At 55.7% G+C, this 21058-nt stretch overlaps 1 protein-coding gene across 10 annotated transcripts in view; it reads right to left on the bottom strand.

Annotated features, from left to right (window-relative positions):
- Positions 1-1423: 1423 nt before the first annotated feature.
- FOXN1 (forkhead box N1) overlaps positions 1424-21058 on the bottom strand; it is a 29550-nt gene continuing 9915 nt past the window's right edge. For 6 of the 10 annotated variants that reach the window (XM_082442272.1, XM_082442273.1, XM_082442265.1 and 3 more), the window contains exons 2-9: positions 15560-15691; positions 14712-15170; positions 12235-12348; positions 10285-10415; positions 8856-8952; positions 5428-5635; positions 4746-5237; positions 1424-2989 (exon numbers count right to left, since the gene is read on the bottom strand). In XM_082442272.1, the coding sequence (XP_082298398.1) occupies positions 2673-2989; positions 4746-5237; positions 5428-5635; positions 8856-8952; positions 10285-10415; positions 12235-12348; positions 14712-15170; positions 15560-15682 (1941 nt within the window). In that variant the 5' untranslated portion in view covers positions 15683-15691 and the 3' untranslated portion in view covers positions 1424-2672. Of the gene's footprint in view, positions 2990-4745; positions 5238-5427; positions 5636-8855; positions 8953-10284; positions 10416-12234; positions 12349-14711; positions 15171-15559; positions 15712-16134; positions 21022-21058 lie in introns of those variants that run through there. The other 4 variants (XM_082442266.1, XM_082442270.1, XM_082442271.1 and 1 more) reach the window with 3 other exon arrangements.

Genomic DNA, 21058 nt, shown 5'->3' with positions numbered 1-21058 from the left:
ATTGCAGTGGCTTCTCTTCTCTTGTTGAGGAGAACAGGCTCTAGGCGTGCGGGCTCCAGTAGTTGTGGCCCACGGGCTTAGATCGAACCCGTGTCCCCTGCGTTGGCAGGTGGATTCTTAACCACTGCGCCACCACGGAAGTCCTGCCCCCCGGTTTTAAGTCCAAGGGCCAGTCTGGTTACAAACAAACAAACATGAGACCGCCAAGTCTTATCTGCTTGCCACCTGTCTTACTTGCACAGGGGCAAGCTTACTCGTAGGTGTGTCGAATGGGCCCAGAAGAGTGAGGTCGGACTGAGGGCTCCTGGAGATGTCCTTGCTTGCTGCCTAGGCTGGAGGTGTAGAGCAGGTTGTCTGAGTCTCCAGGGTCCAAGGGTCTGACACAAGGAAGTGGGTTCTCCCACGAAACATTTGCCCAGCCCTTGGGGTCTTGGGTATCAAGACACAGGCCTGGGGTTGCTCAGAGCTGGGGTGCAACATCAGCTGGGGGCTTGACACAGAGCCTTCACCACTTCCTATACTGCGGGGCTGGGCTGCAGCGTGCAGGGTCGGGGGCGTCTTCCTCTTGGGTGCACTGGCTGCCCATGCCTTCCCCCACTGCCTGCCCCGCCCTCTCCCTCTAGCCCCAGCCCCAGACTTAGAGCCTCTGTGAGTGAGGGTGCTGATGTAGGGCGGGGTTCTATTATGGGATCCTCTGCAGAACTGTCCTCTGGGGAAGGCAGGTGGTGTTGGCTTGCCCCTAGGCCTAGCCCCTGGAAGAACTTTCTAAGCAAAAGCCCCACCTGTGCTGCTCTGAGACTCGTGGTCTGAGGTCCATGTATGTGCTTTTGGCTCCCACACCTGCCCCAGCCCTGTTCAGGCAGAGTGTGGGGCTGCCTCTCAGGCTGCTGTTTGGTGACAGCAGCCTGCCTGGTGGTGGTACCCTAAGTGGGACTGAGTGGGCCCCTGACCCTCCAGAGACCACCCTCCAGGGCCAGCAGTGCACACAGCACCAGGCTATGGTCCATTCATGTCATCTGTGGAACCCAGAGCCAAGCCAGGGAAAGATGGGGGCAGGAAGGCGCAGCCAGGTTAGGGAAGTGACCCTTTCTTGTGTGGGGAGATGGAGGGTGAGAGGAGGGAGGGGTAGATCTCAGTACGAAGGGGTGTGGTGGAAGGGCACCCTCTCCCTTCCTCTGGGCAGGGCAGCTGCTGCCTCCAATCCTTTTGGAAGTTCTCCTGGGGGAAGTTCTCCCCACCAGCCCCATCCTCCCCATGCTGGTCAGGAAGTACTCCGAGATACCTCGCTCTTTGGATTGAAACTTCACAGTCCTAGGTGAGGGTCGGGGTAAAATCACAGGACCAGGGAATCTACAGTCATTGTGTCCTAACCTTTCTGCCCCAGGGTGGGGAGGTCCAGAAAGGAAAGCTTGGTAGCCGAGACCACAAGGCACTTGCTTTATTGTTCCAGGACAAGGGACAATGGCAGGTCTTCAAGGGTTCTGCTTGTGTCTCATCTGAACCTGGGGCCAACCTCCGGGGGTTCTGTCACCCTCAGACCCTGGGTAGGCTGAGGCTCCCACTTGGTAGGGGTTGGGCTCTCAGGTAGGGCATGGAGGGCAACTGGGTCACACCCCCTCATTCCAGGGGCATCCCGGGCCTGCCAAGCAGTCAAAGAAAGGGGGCATGAGTGCTTCCCCTCCCAGCCTCTACCAGACTTCCCTTCCCTGAATGCCCAGGCTGCCTGAGACAGCTGTAAGTAATTCACAAGCTGGGGCCTAAACTACATGAACTTCTCAGGAGTGAGACTGCAGTGACCTGGAGGGGCCCTTCCTGCACCCAGGGCTGGGAGAAAAGGACACTTTCAAGTTTCTGAGGGCAAGGGCTTTTCCAAACACTTTGTGTCGGAATTGGGCTCAGTTTGGTCCTGGGGTGGACACTGGCCCTCCTGTGTGTCATCCTGGGAAAGGCCAGAGAGAAGCTTAAGTCGAGGACAGGTAGAGCCTGGCAGGGCGGGTGCTGCTGAATAGCAGCCCCCCGGGGGGGGCCCCACAGACAACTTGGGGAGAAACTCCATATCTCCTCCTTCTTGATGGGCCGCTGGGATGAAGATGGGAGAATAAATACAGGGGGCTTCTGGGAAAGATCATGCCTGGAGGGGAACGGGCCTGCAGAGAACGTGGACATCAGAATAGGGTTCCATGGTGGTCTTGGACCTGGCATGGGGGCCCTGAGCTTTTGGTAACCAAAGTCCTCAGCTCTCAGCTGCCCCCAAAATGAAGTCAGGCTCTGTAATGTAGTTCTGATTCCTCTGGATATAAGGTATGTGTGTGGGTGTATGTCTGCATAACTGTATGTGTGTGTGTCTGTGCATGTGCGCCTGTGCATACATGCATGAGGGCTTAAGTGTGGATGAGTGTGAGCTAGGGAGAGTGCATTTTCTTCTTGCCCAGACACTTGCTCTTCAGGGGCCCTGAGCGAGGAGCTGGTGTACCAGGCGGCAGAAATGTGTGAGGGGCAGAATCCTGGGTGGTGACTTCTACACCCCCAGCTGCCAGCTAACAAACAAGTTGGCTTAGTGGCATAGGGGGCAGGGAGTGTGTTCCTTCCTTGACCTTTAAGGTGAGCCCGACATGGGCGGCCAGCTGGGACTTCCAGGCCAGGCAAAGGCTGGAGCAGCTGCTGGGCATAGCTCATGCTAGGGCCATGGGCTTGGAGCTGGGGCTGAGGTACACACAGGGGCCAGCAGGGGCCGTGGGTTCCAGCTCCATGAAGGCTGAGTAGAGGGTGGTGAGATGCAGGTCCCCTACTGCCCCGGAGCCCCCATTGCCTGGTGGTGTCAAGTCGCCTGCCCCACTGCCTGTCTCTGCCAGACAGGGCCCAGGGGGGAAGCAGCGGGATGGGGATGGGGGATGGGGCGGCGGCATTGAAGATGACGTCAGGGGTGAGGTCACCAGTACCAAGGGGTCAAGGGCCAAGCTGTCATCCTTCAGCTGTTCCCACAGGTTTCCTATTTGGGGGAGAGAACAGGCGTCACTGGGAGGCACTAAGGAGCCCTGTCTGCCTCCCACCCCATGCTCTCACATGCTAAAGAGAGCAGGATTGGGGTAACACTGAATGGAGAACAGACCCTTGGCACTAGCTCTGTGACCCCAGGCAGTTGCAGAACCTCTCTGATTCCTCCTCCCATGTAGGACAGTTTGAAAGCCATAGCTTAGATGATCTGTGTGGCTCTTTTTCTTGTGGGTGGGGGGGATGATCAAGGATTTGAGAGCTGCCTATTGGAAGGGTTGATGCAGATGCTGTACATTCTGGGGTTACCCTGGGGAGGGAGCCCCAGGAACTCTTCACCCTGGCCCTTGCCCAGGCTCCCAAGGAAGGTGGATCTGCAGCCCAGACCAAGGATCTTCCAACAATGCACTGCTGCATCCAGTGAGCTGGTTGGGCTCCGCTCCCTGGGCGTCCTCCACTGCAGGGCCCAAGGGACGGGAGCAAAGCCAGGAAGCACTGACTCTGGGAGCAAACAGTGCTGCCACCTGCTCCTCCTCTATGTGTTGTGTGGCCTGCATCGTGGCAGGCCAGGGCCTGGAGCTCCTTCCCTGGATATCAGGGCTGCAGGGTCTGGAGGAAGAGAGCTGAACTAAACCCTCGACTGAACTTGGCTGCCTGGGTTCCAATCCTAACTCTCCTTCTTTCTCTCTCTTTTTTTTTGGCTGCCCTGCGCGGCTTGCGGCATCTTAGTTCCCCGACCAGGGATTGAACCTGTGCCCTCAGCAGTGAAACCGCGGAGTCCTAACCACTGGACCGCCACGGAATTCCCTTAACTTTCCTTCTTTCTAGCTAAGTGACCTTCAGTAAGTTACTTAACCTTGGTATACATCTGTGAAATGGGTTGAATAATCCCTCCTATCCTATAGGCACACATGAGAGAGCACATGTAAAGCGCCTCACAAGATGCCTGACAGTTAGTAGGGCTCAGGTAAATGCTTATGGTAGCCCACATGTCTATAGCTTCTTCTGAGGCTGTTGAGCCCTGTTCCCTACTTCTGGAGGTAGATGAGGCTCTAGCTGCTCGTTTCTAACAATAGCTTCTCAAGACCTGGGCTCTCTCCCCATCAGACCGGGAGATCTCTGAGGGTTGGCTGCCCCCACCTGCTTGTGGATGTCTCCTACCCCAGTGCACACAGAAGGTCTGAGGCCTGGGTCAGCACCCTCCTTCAAACCCCCTGTGGCCAGTACCAGGACCTGGGGGTGCACTGGAGATTAGATGGGAATGGGTGGGGTTGGCCACGTGCAGAGATGGAGCAGGCAAGATGAAATGGAAGAGATAGAACCTCTTCCCCCGGGACCTGCCTAGCTCTGAGGCCTTCCGTTCTTCCGGGGGGAAGATCTGTCTCCTTCCTCTGCATTAGAAGATGAACTCAGAAAATGCAATCGCTTCTGGGAATGTTCAGACCATCGGTCACTCACAACCAAATACTGAATGGAACATCGGGCCCTTTCCAGCCCACCCAGAGCTGAGAGCGGTTTGATGACAGGTCAGTTGGAACCTGTTCAAGGAGGAGGGAGATGGGGGCAAGGACATTCCTCTTCGACCCTTAACCACCACTACCCCCTACCCAGCTTGGGCCTTCTCTGCTCCAGTTGACCTGAAACCCGGCAGTTAGTTAGCAGGCTGCAGCCTGGAGACTTAGAGGGGACGGGCCACACTGCCAGATGTCCCTCTCCAGTACTGTCCCACTTCTCCCTTCCCATCCCCAGCTCACCCTGAAAGTCGAAGTCAGTGAGAGAGGGATTGATGGCATCCAGGTCAGTGCCAAGGTCTCCGTCTGGCAACAGGGTTTCATGTATGGTCCTGGCTGGGGAAGGTTCAGCCAGCAGCTTGGCACTGTGGCTGGGTGGGGTATGGGCAGGCAGAGGCGAGTCCTGGGGGGTGCCCGGCTGGGCCCGCAGCTCAAGGTGCCCATCTGGCTGTGGGAACAACGGCTGCGGAGGTCCGGGAGGGGCCAGGCCCGGTGAGAGGTGCGAATATGTCTGCCCATAGCAGGAGGGTGCGTGCCCCCCAAGTAGGTCCTGCAGGGGATTCTTGCCAGGAATGGGGCCCGGAGCTGTGTGGATTGAGTGCAGCGGCTGGGAGAACCCGGCTGGAGGTGCCAGGGGCCGGATGGGGCCTGAGCCTGCCAGCCCAGGGGGCGGGCAGCCGAGCAGTGGGGAACCCAGCTTCTCCCTCTTGTCTCCAATGAGGCTGTCCAGCTCTTCTGAAAAGGCCCAAGAGAGAGAGACACCATGAGACCTCCCTTTCCCCACGAACGCTCCCAGCCTTAGAACCGCGCTCAGGCGCTTTCCTCACTTATCAGTTCTCCTCGCTCAGCTTTTCTTGCCTCCTCCACTCTTATTTTTTTGGCTCATGGGCGCCCTGGGCCCTCCCTGCATGGCCGTTAGCCTCACCTGGCTTGGCCATGCTTTTACGCACGGCAATGGGGTCTTTCCTCTTCCACTTCTGCAGCTCCTCCTGCATCTTGTCGATCTTGGCTGGATTGAGGGCCCACAGGCAGCCCTTGCGAGAGGAACTGCCTGATTTGTTCTCTACCTTCTCGAAGCACTTGTTAAGAGACAGGTTGTGGCGGACAGAATTCTTCCAGCCATCAGGCGCCGTCTGCCAGAGCAGAGCAAGACAAGAATTCAGGTCGGGGTCACGATGCCAGAAAACTCCTTTGCTATCTGGGCACAGAACTGCCACCCACTCTGGGGCTTGTCATCCTCATCAGCACCCAGCCCACGCTCGGTACCCTTCAGTAGTGGGGCAGGGGTGGGCAAGAACCTTGATCACACTTATTATCACCTAAAATCTGCCTTCGTCCTACCGCATGCCCTTCAGAGAGGGCTGTTGAGGTGGTTCATAAAGGAAGGGCTGGTGGGCGCTGCAGACGGCCCCACCCCTCCCCAGCCTGGGGTTGGACCACTCCCCACTGGGTCCCCAGGCCTGTGCTTGGACCCGTCTGCGGAGGGGGACTCACTACGCTGAGCTCTCCCTGCTGTGAGTTTGTCTCTGGGGTGTAGGTCCGTGAAGTCCTCTGAGTGTGAGGACATGTGTGTCCCTGAGAAATGAGTGTGTGTGAGAAAGTCTCCTGGGGATGTGTGTGGGTGTCCATGATTGTATGTGTGTGTGGTTGTGAGTGTTCGTATGTGTGTGCCCGGGGGGCGTGGCCTGGTGGGGAGGCCAGCCCTCAGGCGGGCAGTGCTCATGCCAACAGAATAAACACCCATTAGGAGGCCTGGTCACGCCACCAGTGCAGTAATTGCGCCCAGGGAGGGTTGTAAAAACTACTAGGCTGACTCAGTTGGGTGAGAGGCAGTGGCGGGGGTGCCAGGGGGCACCCTCTGTCCCCCCACCTCCAGCTCTGTCCCAGGCTCTGTGGCAGCCCTGGGCCCAGCAGGGGTGACTGTGGGCGGAGCGCCTGCTCTGGCTGGTGAGGTCCCTCTCCCCTCGGCCCTGGCCCTCGGCCCCTCTCCCTTCCAGCTCACAGTCTCTGCTTAATGAGGGGCAGCCACTCCCTCCTCCCCAGCTCACTTGCCCCAGGGAGCAGTCAGGCTGAATCATGTCCAGCAGAACTGGGCCCTGATGCCAGCGTCACTGCAAGTTGCTCGCAGGAGCTGCTGGAGCCTTTCTCAGGGGCCGCTGGCCTGGGTCAGGGGGCTGGTTGAGATGACCCCCAAGGCTCCCAGGGTCATGAGAGAGAATTCCTGAGCCACCAGACCAGCCAGCTGGGGAATTCAGCTTCAGCTCCCACGACAGTCCTTACTAGGAGTCAAGGCTGTGTTGCCCTACTAGGAGTCAAGGCTGTGGGCAGAGTTAATGGGCACTGGGCCCTTTTATGGCCCCATAAATCTGTGATTTGGGGGTGCCAGGGCAGCCCCCACCCCAGCCACTTCCTGTTTGGAAGAGGGATGGTCAGCACCAGCAATTATGTCCAGTGGCTGGAACTTCCCCAGTCCCACATCTCTGACTCACAGGGCTTCAGGACGCGCATCTCAGCTGCCTTGGGCATGAGTGCTGCCCACCCCAGGGTCCACTCTGTCCTTGCCCAGAAAAATGACCTTCAACTGGGGAGTGAGTGATAGAGGGGGCAGAGGATCTTTGAACTGATTTCTTAGGTGGGTCAGAGGGGAACTGTGAGAGTTGGAAGGAACTTACGCGCCAACAGGTCCAACCTGACCATTTTACAGACTGGGAAACTGAGGTCCAGAGAAGAAAGGGTCTAGCCCTAGATCACACAAGGAGGTGGTGACAGAGCCCAGACTCCAATTCTGTTCCCTAACTAAGGGCCCTGCCCAGCTCACCCCATAGGACTGCTTTCACCATCTGGGGCCTGACCCATCCTCACAGATGCTTTCTCTCTGAAGTCAAATGTAAACTTGGGAGTGAGGGAGTGATGCAACTGGCTAAGAACAACAACTGGAACCAAAAAAAAAAGCAGTTAGACCTCTTCACTACTCAGCCCTATAAAACAGGGATTACACAGCTCCCAGGAAAAATAATTAAGCCAGGAAGATGAGACGTAGGGAGGGGCTGGGAGTTGGCAGGGAAGACAGGCTGAGAGGAATGGGGCAGGGCCCTCACTTCCCTCTCTCTGGCCTGGCTCCTTGAAGCCCTAGGGGACCCTCTAAAAGCTTTATAGGCCAGGGAGACTTTGGTCCCCTGACTTGCTGGGGTAGAGGGGCAGCTCTGGATACTGGCTTTGATGCTTCTTGAATCCCAGTGACAACTCTCCTTCCCCCTCTCCCTTCCAGGACCTTTGATGGATGACCATACTTTTTCATTCTTGGCCAGAACTCTGGCCATCTTACCCACTCCTCATCTGATGGCAGCTCGGCAAGTACAAGCTTGTTTGAATATCAGCCTCAAATTACCCCCAGGCAGCATAGTTGGGAAGATGGTGGGGCCAGAAATCACTGGCAGGTGGAGCTGGGTTCTGGATTACCTGGGCCTCAGCTCCCACCTTCTGCCTGGGTAGAAGCTGAGACTGTATCCACTAGGGTGCAGGCCTTGGAGAAGGCACTCCTCACACGCAAGCTCTGACCTCCCCTGCACCCACCCCAGAAGAAGGGGTTTTTGTTGGAGGGCCTGGGGAGCATCAGACAAGGGAAGTGGGTGGTGTGGGAAGCCAGAGACCTTGAGCCGGCAAGTGATCCCACTTGATGTTTGGCCTTGAGCAAATGGAGAGAAGGGCATCTGTCCTGCCTCTAGGGAGGGAGTTTGCTAGAGCCCCAGAAGCCCCTTCTGTGGATGATAGAAATTACTGATAGAGCCCGTCCATGGGAAGGTCAGGTGAACGAGCCAGTTCCCTAGGACACTCTAAGACCATGAAGCCCACACTCTGCTTTCCGGCAGAACTGCAGCTGAGCCTGCCGCCCACAGAGGCAGATCCTAATCTCTCCCGGGAAGGTAATGAGTTCTGCAGTCCCAGCATCCTGTGTCACCTTGGCTGGCCAGCTCCTACCCAAATTCCTCCAGTCCTACAGCATCCTGGGGCCAGCGGTGGGAACAGCCTCGCATTTCTTCCCAAGCTCTCTCTCCCCATTTGGGGTAGGTGGATGCTCCTTGAAGCCTATCAGAATTGCCATGTCCACCTTCCACCAGCATGAGGTCTGACTCCAGCCTGCTGTGTGACCTTTGGTGAATGGCTTGAGCTCTCTCTTCCTCACACAGAACTGTCCTTCTGAAGTGGAGACAAGGGGAAGCATGTGGGGGACACACCCTCTCCTGGCTTTCATTCAAACTCATCTCCCACCTCCCAACGAAATCCTCTGGTTCCAGAGAGGCCTGGCCTGCCCAGGACTTGGGGCTGGTGGGGTACGGTGGATTTGGGGCTCACCTTGAAGTAAGGAAAGTGCTCCGTCATAAAATTGTAGATCTCGCTGACGGGAAGGCTCCCAGTTTTACTGTTCTTCAGGGCCATGAAGATGAGGATGCTGAAGGCAGAGAAAGTTCTGAGAGTTTGAACCTCTGACCTGGCCTGGAGTCTTTCCCCAACCCCCCGCCCTGGCTGGAATAGTCAAGGAAGAATAGCCTGCTGCAGAATTCACGCGTGAGAGGCCCTATGGGGGCCAGAGGAGAAGGAATGAGAAGTGTCCACTGAAGTCAGGAATTACTGATATACAATGGTCTCGTGGCATCTGAGAGAGCTGGGTTACAATCCTGGCTTTAGCCACTCACTAGCTGTGTGACCTTGGGTGAGTGCCTTAACCTCTCTGAGCCTCAGTTTCCTCAGCTTTGAAGTGAAGAGAGTAATAGCTATCTCAGAGTTGTGAGGATTAAGCATGCTGCCTAGCACATAGAAGGCACTCATTAAATGGAAGCTGTCATTACCAGTCAGTCTTCAGCCGATTGCATGAATGTTGGATAGTAAGGGAGGGGATTAAGGTTTTTTGAGTCCCTACAAAGTGCCAAGCATATTCTCTCACTTAATCCATCCAAAGGCCTGAATATTGCAGTTCTTTTTTTTTTTAACAGATGAATAAACAGAGGCTCAGAAAGATTAAGTAACTTGCCTGATGTTTCACAGCTAATAAATTCAGAGCTTAGAGTAGAACCCAGTTCTACTGGACTCCAAAGATTGCATGTGCTCCTTTCTGCTCATCACCCGGCCTTCCACAAACCCCTTCTCTGTGCTCCTGGATGATGTTTAAGTTCCTTTTCCTTCTCCTGAGCTCATACTGGCTGATGACCTGACCCCATGAGGGGCCTGGCACAAAGGAGGTCGAGTATCGATGTTGGTTAGATGAATGAAAGTTCAGATGGCAGGTCTCCCAGATGGGCTGGGGGCTGCTGGCCTGGTACTTATAACCCCAGTGCCAGAGAAGTTGCACCAGATCTGGCAGATGCTGGATAACTGAGCCGCATCTGCAGACCTCATCCCTCACTTACTTCCAGCAGAGCTTTGGGGTGAAGCTTCTCTCTATATCTGGGGAGGGAGGGAGAAGGGGGGAAGCATCCCCCCTAAACTCTCGGTTTCAGGCCCTGGGCCCCAGGAAGCTAGAACTTAGTGGGCTCATCCAGGGTACCAGCACCTGCTGAGTTGAGCCACAGACATGGCTCCCCAGGGTGAGATGGGAGGTCAGAGGTGAGCTAGTCAATCTCCCTGCCCCGTGCTGGAATCTTCTCTATAGCATCCTTTGGAAGTCCACTAGCTATGACTTCCACTCCCTGCCATTACCCTTATACCTCAAGGGATTCCATGTCTCAGTTTCCCCAGGGTTCTCTCAGCCCTCTTCCTTCTACCTCAGGAGTGCTAAGAAACGTACCTGTAGGAGTAAATGGGTTTTGGGAAGAGAGGCTGGTGCCCATCGGTGCTGGCCTGGGGTGCAATCCGCTGGTATGGATAGTGTGAGGAGCCCAGGTAGGGTACAGGGTAGCTGCTGCCACCTGCTGAGTACTGTAGAGGTCAAAGGGGCAGAGTGTTTGCCATGGTAACCAGTTTTCCCAAGGAAGGGGGCCCCTTCCCCCCATTCATATACATCCAGAGAAGGAACTGAGGCTAGATTCTTCTCTCATGTGGTCCACCACCATGGTCATGGGCCCCAAAGGCAGAGCTATCTGAGGATGCTGGCCAAGGATGTGGCTATCTGCGGGCCTGTGAGGAGATCCACATTCCAGAATTCAGGATCTCAGAGGCCTCAGAGCTCCCTTCCTCCAGCATCTTTCTCTCAGGTCTCTAGGTACTCTGGTTGCCATGGTGATAGGACAGGAGTTGGGCTAGAGAGTGTGAGGGGTAGCCCAGGCCCCTGTACCCTTCTGGGCGGGCACTCCAGACCTCTCTGGTATCTCCTGGAGTGGTTGGGCTGGAAGTGGGGTGTCCAGCCTGGGCATTTGCTGGGCACTGCCACCTTTTATGAGTTTCAGTGGCTCTTTGAAAGGGCTGGTCATGATGGTGGGCAGGTGAGGGTAGGAGGTGGTTTTTATGGCAAAGGGAGTGGCTGTGGTGCCAGGGATGGTGTTTTATGGGGGTGAGGGTGGGTAGGAGACTCTGACTCCCCCATCTGCTCCAGGCCGAAGTGATCTTTCCAGGTCACCCGAGAGACACTTAGTGACTGAGTCACCTCTCTGCAGATTCCATAAAGCCCTGGGTGTGGCTATCTTGTTCGAGGAGGGGGTGCATAAAATAGAGGGCATCAAGACAGGGCTGGGCATGACGAGGCCATCTAGGGTCTGGTAGTCCCTTAGCCCTACTGTGGCTCAGTCCCTGTTGGGCCAGGCTGCCTCAGGGACATTCCTACCCTGGGTCAGACCGTGAGCCTCAGGAGGGCTCGGCTATTCCAGCCAGGCTCGTCATGGAGTGAGGATGATCCCTCATGTGTTCCCTCTGCTTCCCTCCTTCTCTTTCTTTCTCCCCACTAAGCAGGCAGTCTGACCAACACACCCACATCCCCCGCCCACGTGCCTGCCTCCCTGGCTTGGCGAAGATCAAGGCCAATGCCAAAGAGCTGGGAGCAGAACCTGCTCCACAGGCAGGGCCTGTCTCAGTGCCAGGCTGCAGGTGGATGAAGCTGGGCGCTGGGCAGCCACTTGCTCTGTCTTGCCCGGCGACTCCTGGGAGCTGCTTGGCTGTTCTAGGGCTCTTTTCTTTCTCTTTTTAAAAACCTCCATCCCATGCGAGTGTGGGGCAATTACCTGGCTTCCTGTACATCTGGGAGGAGCTGAGGCTGGGCAGTGGGGTGGGAAGGGGGATAGGGCCAGAGATGATGGGGACCTGGAACCTCCAACTGGGAAGGCCCCCTAACTTCACTCCTGGTCCCACCCTGTCTAGGCTAAAGGGAAGTTTGAGGCCCAGGCCACATAAGATGGTGGCTGACCCAGACGAAGGCCCATCGTTCCCTGGCCTGCTCAGCCTTGTGTGTCACCCCATTTACTCCTTTTCTCTTTGCTCAGTCCTTTTCTAGCTCTCCTCTTCTCTCCCTTTTTGGTTCACATCCGGCCCTGCCCCAGTCTCAGTCTCACTGTCTTTCCTGAGACCTCTCAGGCACTGCCAGGGTCTCAGACAAGCCCCATCCACCCCAAGAGAAGGGCAATTGCTTCCGTCCCCATGAACCCCTGTTCCCCACCCCAGGTGGCCCAGCCTGAGATTCAGGGCCCTGCTGTCCCTACCTGCTCATCCAGGTGTGCGCACACACACTCACACACACACACCCGCACACCACACACACATGTAATATCCTGAGACCCTGGGGAAAATTGCCCACCTGCCCCAGACCCACCTGGTGGAAGGGGGGCTGGGAAGGACAGTACATATGCTGCAAGGGGGGCTGGTAACAGTACATCCCTGGACCACTCTCCAGAGGTGGGGGCTTGACCTTGACTTCTGACCCCTGCTGGAAGGAAAAAAAACAGATGACCAGGCTGGACCATATTTTTCTTCCTTTTTCTCTTCTGTGTCTCGAACATTACACAAAAGCAACCCCTACTTTGCCTCCCCCAGAGCTTATTCCTGGAGAACAAATAGAGAACAGAGAAGGGCAGGGATTTCCCTGAGGGGACTCAGCAAGTTAGTGGTGGAGCTGAGGCTGGAACTGACAGGGCTCCCCACCCCCCCACCTCCCTGCAGGTGAGAGACTGAGGCTGGGCTGTCTGGGGACATGGGGGAGACTTGTCATTGGTCACACTGAAGCTGGGGTAGGACCAGCAGTCTCCCTGGAATGGCACAAGGCTGCACTGCCTGACCCCACTCACCAAGCCTGGCTCAGGACTTGCTTGCTGGGTCAGAGCCACCAGCCCCTCAGAGCAGGTCTGCAAAGGACCACTGCTCTAGAATTCCCATTGCAGAGCCATGGTGAGGGGAGCACAGGAAGTGGCCAGAGAGGTTGGTCCAGCTGGGGCCCCCAAGGCCCTGCCACTTCCTCTTCTGCAAAGCCCAAGGGAACTCTGGCAGGCTCTCTGGAGGGGGCTAGCGAGTCCCCTCTGCTCTGGCCATCCCCAACTCAGAGCCTCTGCCCTCTGCTCTGGGGAGTCTACACAGTTGCTGGTCTGCTGGAGCCCCGTGGCCTTTCTCACTCTGGCAGAGGGAGCCTGCAGCTGCTGCTGGCGGTGGTGGCCAGATCCTGGCCCCCATGCGTTGTGAGCCCCACATGGAGCCCCCAGGGGCCAGCATAGAGTTCTACCCAGACTAGGGCCAGACAGAGTGTGCAGCTAGGTACAGGAAGGTAAACAAGGCCAAGAGCAGGTGGACCATTCTTCCTGGGGTTACCAGGGGCCTTGGGAACCAGCATCTGGGCCCAGAGGGTCAAATCAGCTGTGAGCTCTCTCTGGATGTGCCCTGGGGCTGCTGATGCAGAGATAACCCTAATCATAGAATCTCAGGTCTAGAAGGGCCACAAACACTATGTCCAGCCCTATGATTTGGCAGATGATGGGGCTGAGCTCATAGAAGGGAAGTGATGTGCCCAAGGTCACTCAGAGAGTTGACCAGCCTGCTGTGGGTCTCTGGGCCCAAGCTCTTCTCTACATTGTGTGTGTGTATGTGTGTGTGTGTGTGTGTGTGTGTGTGTGTGTGTGTGTGTGTAAGAAAGAGGGCTCAAACTTCAGCCTCACTTCTTATAGGCTGAGAGACACCTTGGGCAAGTCACGTGGTCTCTATGGAGCCTCAGTCTCCTCATCTGCAAAATGGGGTTAGTGGGAACTCTTTAGAGGGTTGTCATGAGGATTAAACAGGGCACTTGAAAGAAAGCCTCTGGCACAGTGACCACGGGCTGGCACTGAGTGGACATTTAGGGGGCAGTAACTGATATGATGGTCCCTTTACTGGGGGCTGCTGCCACGTTCAATGGGCCTGAGGAAGACGCCGTCAAAGGGCCCCAGAACCAGAAGCAGACTCCGTCTTTACCACAACTGGTAGGTGCCCAGTGCCTTCTCTATCTTCCACACCTGGGAAACAGGCTTTTGTTGGGGGTGGCTTGTGGATAGAATGGGAGCCTGTTTGAAAGCAAGAGGTAAGGAGAGCTGGTGGGCATCTGGAGTAGGCACAGCCCAGGCTGGGGAGTGGGGAGCAAAGCTCCCTTTAGTCTTCCTCTTCCCAAGGCAACAAGCCTATGAGGTACTATTAATGATACTTTTCTGATGAGGCTCAGAGAGCTTAAGTGACTTGCCCAAGGTCACGCAGCTTGTGGGTATGGCTATGAAAGGAAATGAGCTTTCAAGGTGCTTTCAAGGTATTTCTATGAATATACACAGGCCTCACTCTGGGTAAAGAATGGGGCCGGAGTGTCCTTTGAGAAGACTTAGGTCCTCCCTCAACTCTGTAGGCTGATGCTGGAGAGAACATTGTGCCCTGTGGCTCCTCCCTAAACCCTTTCTCTTGGCCTCTGGAATGTGTTTTTCTTCTCACATTTGCATATGGGCGTGTAGGTCTGGCTGGAGATTCTTGACACTTAAACAAACAGAGAGAAGCTGCACACTGGAATCCTGACTCAGGAGCCTCTGGGAAGCTTCCAGCTTCCTCGGTCTGACCGGCCTCCCCAACCTTGTCCCCTCCACGCCAGGCCAGGTCAGCATCCCCTCCCCAGCTGACCTGGAGGCCCAGAATGAAGCCTAGAGTCCCCAGCTCTCTGAGCTTGCTGCTTTCCTGGTGCACACTGACCCTGAGCGGAAAGGTCTGGAAAGGGGTGGCGGGGGGTTTGTTCTGGGCTGCCAGGAATGGGGATGGGGGTAGGTGGGATGGCCGCCGGCCACTGGTACTCACCAGGACTTGGGGGCTGTGCTCCCGGCTGGGGTAGGGGAGCCCGTTGCACCAGGCCTCTGCTGGGAAGCCGGACAGGAAGGCCTCACGCTCCCCCACATCCGTGGGGATTTCCTCGAAGGCCTCCAGCGCCCCTGGGGTCTTAAAGGAGTGTCCAGCAAGGGCCAAGGCGGTCTGGGCCTCAGGGAAGACGTCGTCATGGAAATGCCGCTGGTATGGATGGAAGGGCACGTGGCTGCCCTTGAGGAAGCGCCCGGGGCTGCTTGCCGGGCCCTCCTCAAAGCCGAAGCCGGGGTACTTGTCTGAGGGTGAGAGCCGGAAGGGGCCCAGGCCAGGGCCAGCTGGGCAGTGGACCTGCTCGGGACCTGGTGACGCGGCACAGGGGCTGTGTGGAGGCAGTGAGGGTGCCCTCTCTGGAGGGCCATCGGGCACGAATGATGAACAGCTGAAGCCGGCATGCTTCTGGGGTGGACAGAGGGTAGAGAGCCTGTGAGCGGAGACTGCACCGGGACCCTACTCTGTGCTAAGGTAAAGGGTCTGTGGCTGAGCTCTGGCGAGACATAGCCTGCCCTTGGAAGCCCCAGTCTGACGAGAGCACGCAGCTTCTAAACCTGGGTCGCCCCAGTAGGATGGATGAACAGCCCTGCCCTGGGAAGGCCCCAGACTGAAGGGACAAGCAGAGGCCCAGGTCTGACACTTCTGGATCTGGGAGTCACTGGGTACTTATTTGCTGGTGGAAGGGACAAGACAGATGCAGGCAGGTCCCTGGGGGGTGGGGGTGATGGTCCCCCTGCTGCTCGTGCACCTCTCAGGTCTTGGCCTCAGCCTGGGCCTAAGTGCCGGGTACTTACGTTCTGTGGGGCAGGGGAGCCTGGGAGGCCCGGTGCCTGCATGTGGTCCCCCTGGGGCTCGCCCTCCAGTCTGGTGGGGCCCGGCAGCGTGACGTCAGACTGCGGCAGGAGTAGCGACACCATCACCCAGTCCTGGCCTCGAAGAAAGCCAGCTGTGATGAGTGTGAGGAACACCGTCCAGGGCTGACCAAGCCCAAGCGCACCACCTCCACTCCCACCCCGTCCCTGGGCCGGGACCCTGACTCCAGCCAGATGTCTGATGAGAGGGGGAAACAGACAGACAGCGACAGATACACAGACAAACTGAGAGAAACATCGGAAACAGAAGGAAGCAGATAAACAATGTGAGAGACAGAGTATGAAGGACACAGAGAGAGAGAGAGGCTGGTGGACTCGAGGGCACTTGGATGCCTGATGGCCCCGTGAGCCTGGCAGGCATGCCCCACGGCACTGGGGATGCCACCACCGGCCCACTGTGGAACGTGTGGCATATTTGGTTTTCTCCTATGTCCTCCACACTCCAAAGTACATGTGACTTTGTGCAGGCCAGTGCCCTTTCTGAGCTTTGCACTCACCATTCGAAAAACTCAGGGCCTATGCTAGGTGACATGTGAGGGCTCTTTCTGTTCAGACCTTCTAGAATTATAGGAGAACTCTGTACCCAGCACAGTTGAGTGGTTAAGAGGACTCAGCTCAAAGCCAGCCTTTGCCTTTCCTTGCTAGCTGTGTTAGCGAAGTTCTCTGAGCTTCGGCATCAATCATCTGCAAAAACAGGGAGAGAGAGAGGGCCGCCCTCATGGGGATGCCGGATTAAATGAAATCATGCACATGAAGAATTTAGCACAGTGCCTAGCGTGTCGTAAGTGCTCAATAAGTGCCAGCTCTCGTTATTAATATCATTATTAGTACTCGTTATTAATATCATTATTAGTATGGTTCTTTTTTTTTTTTTTTAACATCTTTATTGGAGTATAATTGCTTTACAATGGTGTGTTAGTTTCTGCTTTATAACATTAGTATGGTTCTTACTACTACTACCCTCATGTCTCTGCCTTCCTTCTCCACCATCTGCAAAGGGCAGTTTCTCCTGAATTTATTCCTCTTTGCCCAAGTAGTTTCTGAGAAAGGCCACCCTTTGCTGAGAGCCTGCTCCGGACTGGCCACTGTGTAAATGATTAGGAGAATTTTCTCATTGGTTTGTCAGAATAATCCTGTGAGTGAGGGACATTATTAACCTCACTTTCCAGATGAAGAAACTGAGGCTCAGAGGGGTTAAGTGACTTGCTCAAGTCACACAGCTAATCTTTGATAGAGTCAAGTTTTGAACCCAGATCTGTCTGACTCTGAAGGCTACACTCCTTAGTTTCTTCATTTGTTGGGGGTCAGAGTGAGGGGGTGCATGGGCTGGGCGCCAAACAACAAGAAAAGCACGAGGTTTACACATACCCAAGACCCCCTCCGGCAGAGCAGGAGAACTGCATTTCCCCAGCCTTGCTCTCCCAGGAGCTCTGGGAGGGAGGGATGGCCGTGGTGGCCCCATGTGCCCAGCCTGGGGTTGGTACATCTTTGCTAAATAAGCTCTCTCCTTCATTTGACAAGGGGGTAGTGGGGACAAAGAAGGGAGAGCAATTGCCCAAAGTCCCTCAGAGGATCAGTGGCAGAGGGGGCTAGGAGCTGGGGTCCAGGTGGGGGCCTGGTGGAAGCTCTCCCGCCCCTTCAAGAGTCTCCACCGCCCCTTCTCCATGTCCCGGTGCCGCTCACTCGGCAATGCTAAATGTGGCGTGACCAGGGAAGCGCCGAGCTGGCCGTAACTGGACACCACGGTGGAGCAGGCCTGGGGCCCGAGGTGCAGGGCAGCCCATCTCCGGCTCCGCATGATTGCCCGGCCTGGCCCCTGCTCCCTGGACAGCCCCTGGACAGCTCGGGCCCGCCTGCCACTCCTGGCCCCGGTCCAGAGGTGCTTTCCCAAGGCCTTCTCCAGCCCTACCAGAGGCAAGGCTGGGCCCCTTCCTCCCCCAGGTCTTGGGCTTTGTAACACGTGGGGCGGTGGTTACTCTCCTCTCCAGAGGCAGAAGAACATATGGTTAAGAGCAAAGGTTTTGGATTTGGGCTGACCCAAGTTTGAGTCCCAGCTGTGTCACTTCCTGGCTGTGTGACTTTGAAAAAACGGTGTAATTCTCTGTATCTCCTTTTGCTCCTCTGATAACAGGGCTTGTGGACCCACCTCCCCCCTTGTGGAGAGAGGGATGAGGCTGCCTTAGCCCCTGACCCCTTTCTCGACTAGCTGGTGGGGCTCTTAAAGTTGCATTATCTAGTTCAGAAGCTCTAGAGTCAGGATTGGGTTTGAATCCCAGTTAACAGTGGGACTTTGGTTGGGCAACTCGCTCAGCGTCCTTCCTTGGACCTCAGTTTCCTCATCTATAAAATAGGGCTAATAGCACGTACCTCTCTGGAGGGTTAAATGATATATTGCTTGCAAATAGCTTAATGCATAGGATGTGCTCAGTAAATGATAGCTATTATTAATAATTAGCAGTGGGACAGAGTTATTCTAAATGATGAGCTCTGTGGGTAAGGACCAGGAGAGCAGAGGGAACTCCTCTTTCCTGCCTCCCACCTCCGTCTCCCTGACATCATCCTCCCCCATTGGCAGAGGCTAAACTTCCCTCCTCTTGACCCTCTGGCCTCAGAGATCATTTTAGCCTTTCCCCTGAGGGAGAATGGCTGCAGAAACTCCCAGTGATTAGAGTAGGAAGGAAGCAGAGGTGACTCTTGCTTTGGATTCCTCAAGAGGCCTCTCTGACGGTTGCAGTGTCCGGGCTCTGGCATCTGCATTCAGGAGGAATCTTCCATTGAAGACTAACCTTTACGCTACCTGCTGCAGTTTCAGGGGGCACAATAGGATGTGTGTCTGCAAACATCGTCAGCAAACCAGTGCAGGAGGTCCAGTCAGCTCTCCTCCTTGCTTGGATCCCAGGAGCTACCCCTGATGGCAGTCATGACCCTGCCACTCAGTGTGGGCTTTCACAACCCACAACCTGCTCTCTTTTTGTGCTAGAGTTAGTCCAGGGCTCTCAATGGTGGACAGTGCCCTGGGGTCCCTTGGACTGTAAGGACTTTCCTAATCACAACTCCACATCTATAAGCACTCTGCAGTTTACAAAGCACCTTCGTATCTATCATCTCATTTCATCCTCCCTTTGCCCCAGAGAGTAGCAGGCAGTGGTGTGCTGGAGCCAGCTGCTATGGACTTGTTAGGGCCAACTCTACCCATCTCTTTCCAAATCCATTTTTGGTGAAATTGGCCCAAATTGGCCTTGGTGGGAATATTTACCCAAGGAAATTTGCAAATGCTACAAATGAGTCCTTTTTTTTTTTTTTGGAGAGCTGTTGGGTGAGCATTTATCATACACCACTGGTAGGGGAGAAATGTCATTAATCCCATCTTTCAGGGGAGAAGATTAAGGCCCAGAGAGAAATGACATGCCCAGGGCCACATAGTTAAAACTGAAAACCACATCTCCTGAGTCTCAGGCCTCAGAGCCCCAGTTATGCCCCCAAACCACTCCAGGGGTGCAATGCTGGCAAAACTTTAGCAGAAGACCACTTTAGTATCCAGGTAGTCTGTCTACCCGCTACTCTCAGAACTTTTCCTCCTTCCATGATCCTTGAGGAGTGGGAGGGCAGGGGTAGGGATAGAAGAAGTAGACCTGATCTTCCCTGGAGTCGGAGGGAAGAAAGAAATGGTCCTCTAACCTGAGTAGGAAGCATGACGAGGAAGAAATTCCTCAGAAAGAATGACCACAGGATCAACAACCAGTGTTATCAAATCTCTGCTCTGTGTCCTTCTCACAAACAGCCAGGCCTTTTGTCCCTTCTACCCAGCATATCTCCCCACCCCTCAGAGACTCTTTTCCCAGTACCCCAGGATTAAGGCAGAGGGGGCATTTGTGGGGTAGGAGCGGGGGACATCCTGTTTGCTGGTTGTGTGACCTTGGACAAGTCACTTCCCCCTTTCTGTACTCAGTTTCGTTATAAGTAAAATGATGCGCTGGGACCATTTGCATCTAAAGATGCTGAAGCTGGTCCTGTGGATGTGTATATGGTCCACAGAGCTGTCAGCTAGGCCCTCATCTCTGCTTTTTCTTCAGGAGGGACCTCGCTGAGGAAATCCTCAAGGGGACCAGGAACAGCTGGGTGAGTTATTATACCCCAGAAAGGAGGTGCTGTATTATCACCCCCATTTTATAGACGAGGAAACTGAGGCTCAGAGAGGTTAACCTGACTTGCCCAAGTTCACTCAGCTAGTAAATGATGCTCCCCAGGATTCAGACACAGGCTTCAAAGCTAGAATGCTTAACCACTATGCTACACAGCCCCACCTCAGGAACACCTCAACTTCCTTGCTCACACCTGGAAGCCAGAGTGGCAGGTGGGGGGCAAGGTTGGAGGTTTCCTTGGGAGGGTCTGTCCCTGTACCCTCTGTGAGCGGCTGAGTCACAGAGGACACTAAGGGCCCTCACTGGACTCTACACACTCCCTCCCACGCGGGCTGCTCCTACCCGCCCTTTACAGAGAGGTGGAGATGGTAGAGTTCCACCTTAATGGTTTCTGTTGCTGGCTGTGGCAGCATGTTTTACAAGGGGTGGGGACCGTGCCCAGTGCTGCCTGTGGCCCCACCCAGGGCTCCACCCTCCCGGCTGCTGGGAGGGGTCTCCTGGAGCAGTTTGGTAGTTGCCTAGTGGGGGTCGCAGGGAAGGGCCTGGGGGCCACTCCTGAGGCCGGACACCCAGGATACTGGGAGTCTGGGGTTTCTAGCTCCTCTGCTCCCATCAAGGTTGGGGGTTCTGAGGCCAAAATCCTGTCCCCTCTGGTTCTTGACCCTGGCTCGGTATCAGGAAGTGGGTCAGCTGCCCCTGCCTTGAGATCTGATTAAAGCACTCTGAGAAGCAACTACAGATGAAAAGGGCAGCGGGTGGAGTGGGGAATAAGAACAAAAGATGAAGAGTGATCATGTCCCCCATGTGATGCTTTCCTCAAATCTGAGCCACTGACATCTGCAGCTGAGTCGTTCCCAATCCCCAAACCAGGGCTCTCCTGAAACCGCTTCAGTCATTCCTCTGCCTCTGGAAGTAGGCTTGTCTTAGAGCAGCACTCGGTATGCCTGTCCTGAAAAAGCACTTGAACCACCTTCCATGCCTGGGGCTGACCTGGAAGTTCTTCCAGATGTCTAACCTTAATCTCTCTTGTAATCTCAGTCCTCTTGCCCTATCCTTCCTGCCATTCACCAAGGGCTAGTAAACGGCCATGGACTCATCCCCCCTGCCGGGTGGGTCCCAGCCTTGTTGTGGATGTCTAACTCCAACAGCTTCCTGTTCCCCCATTCCCCTTTGCCCAGAACCCCCCCTTCCTTTCTACCATCCCTGACCATCGTGGGCAGCTTCCCATCTCTCCAGCCTGTCCCCAGCCCCTGCCACCCAGCCTTGGCCCCAAAGGAGC

This window comes from Balaenoptera physalus (genome assembly GCF_965194825.1).
Source record: "Balaenoptera physalus genome assembly, chromosome: 20".
Taxonomy (NCBI): Eukaryota; Metazoa; Chordata; class Mammalia; order Artiodactyla; family Balaenopteridae; genus Balaenoptera; species Balaenoptera physalus.
Note: the sequence above shows the minus strand (reverse complement) of the source record. Positions and strands in the feature narration are given on the sequence as shown.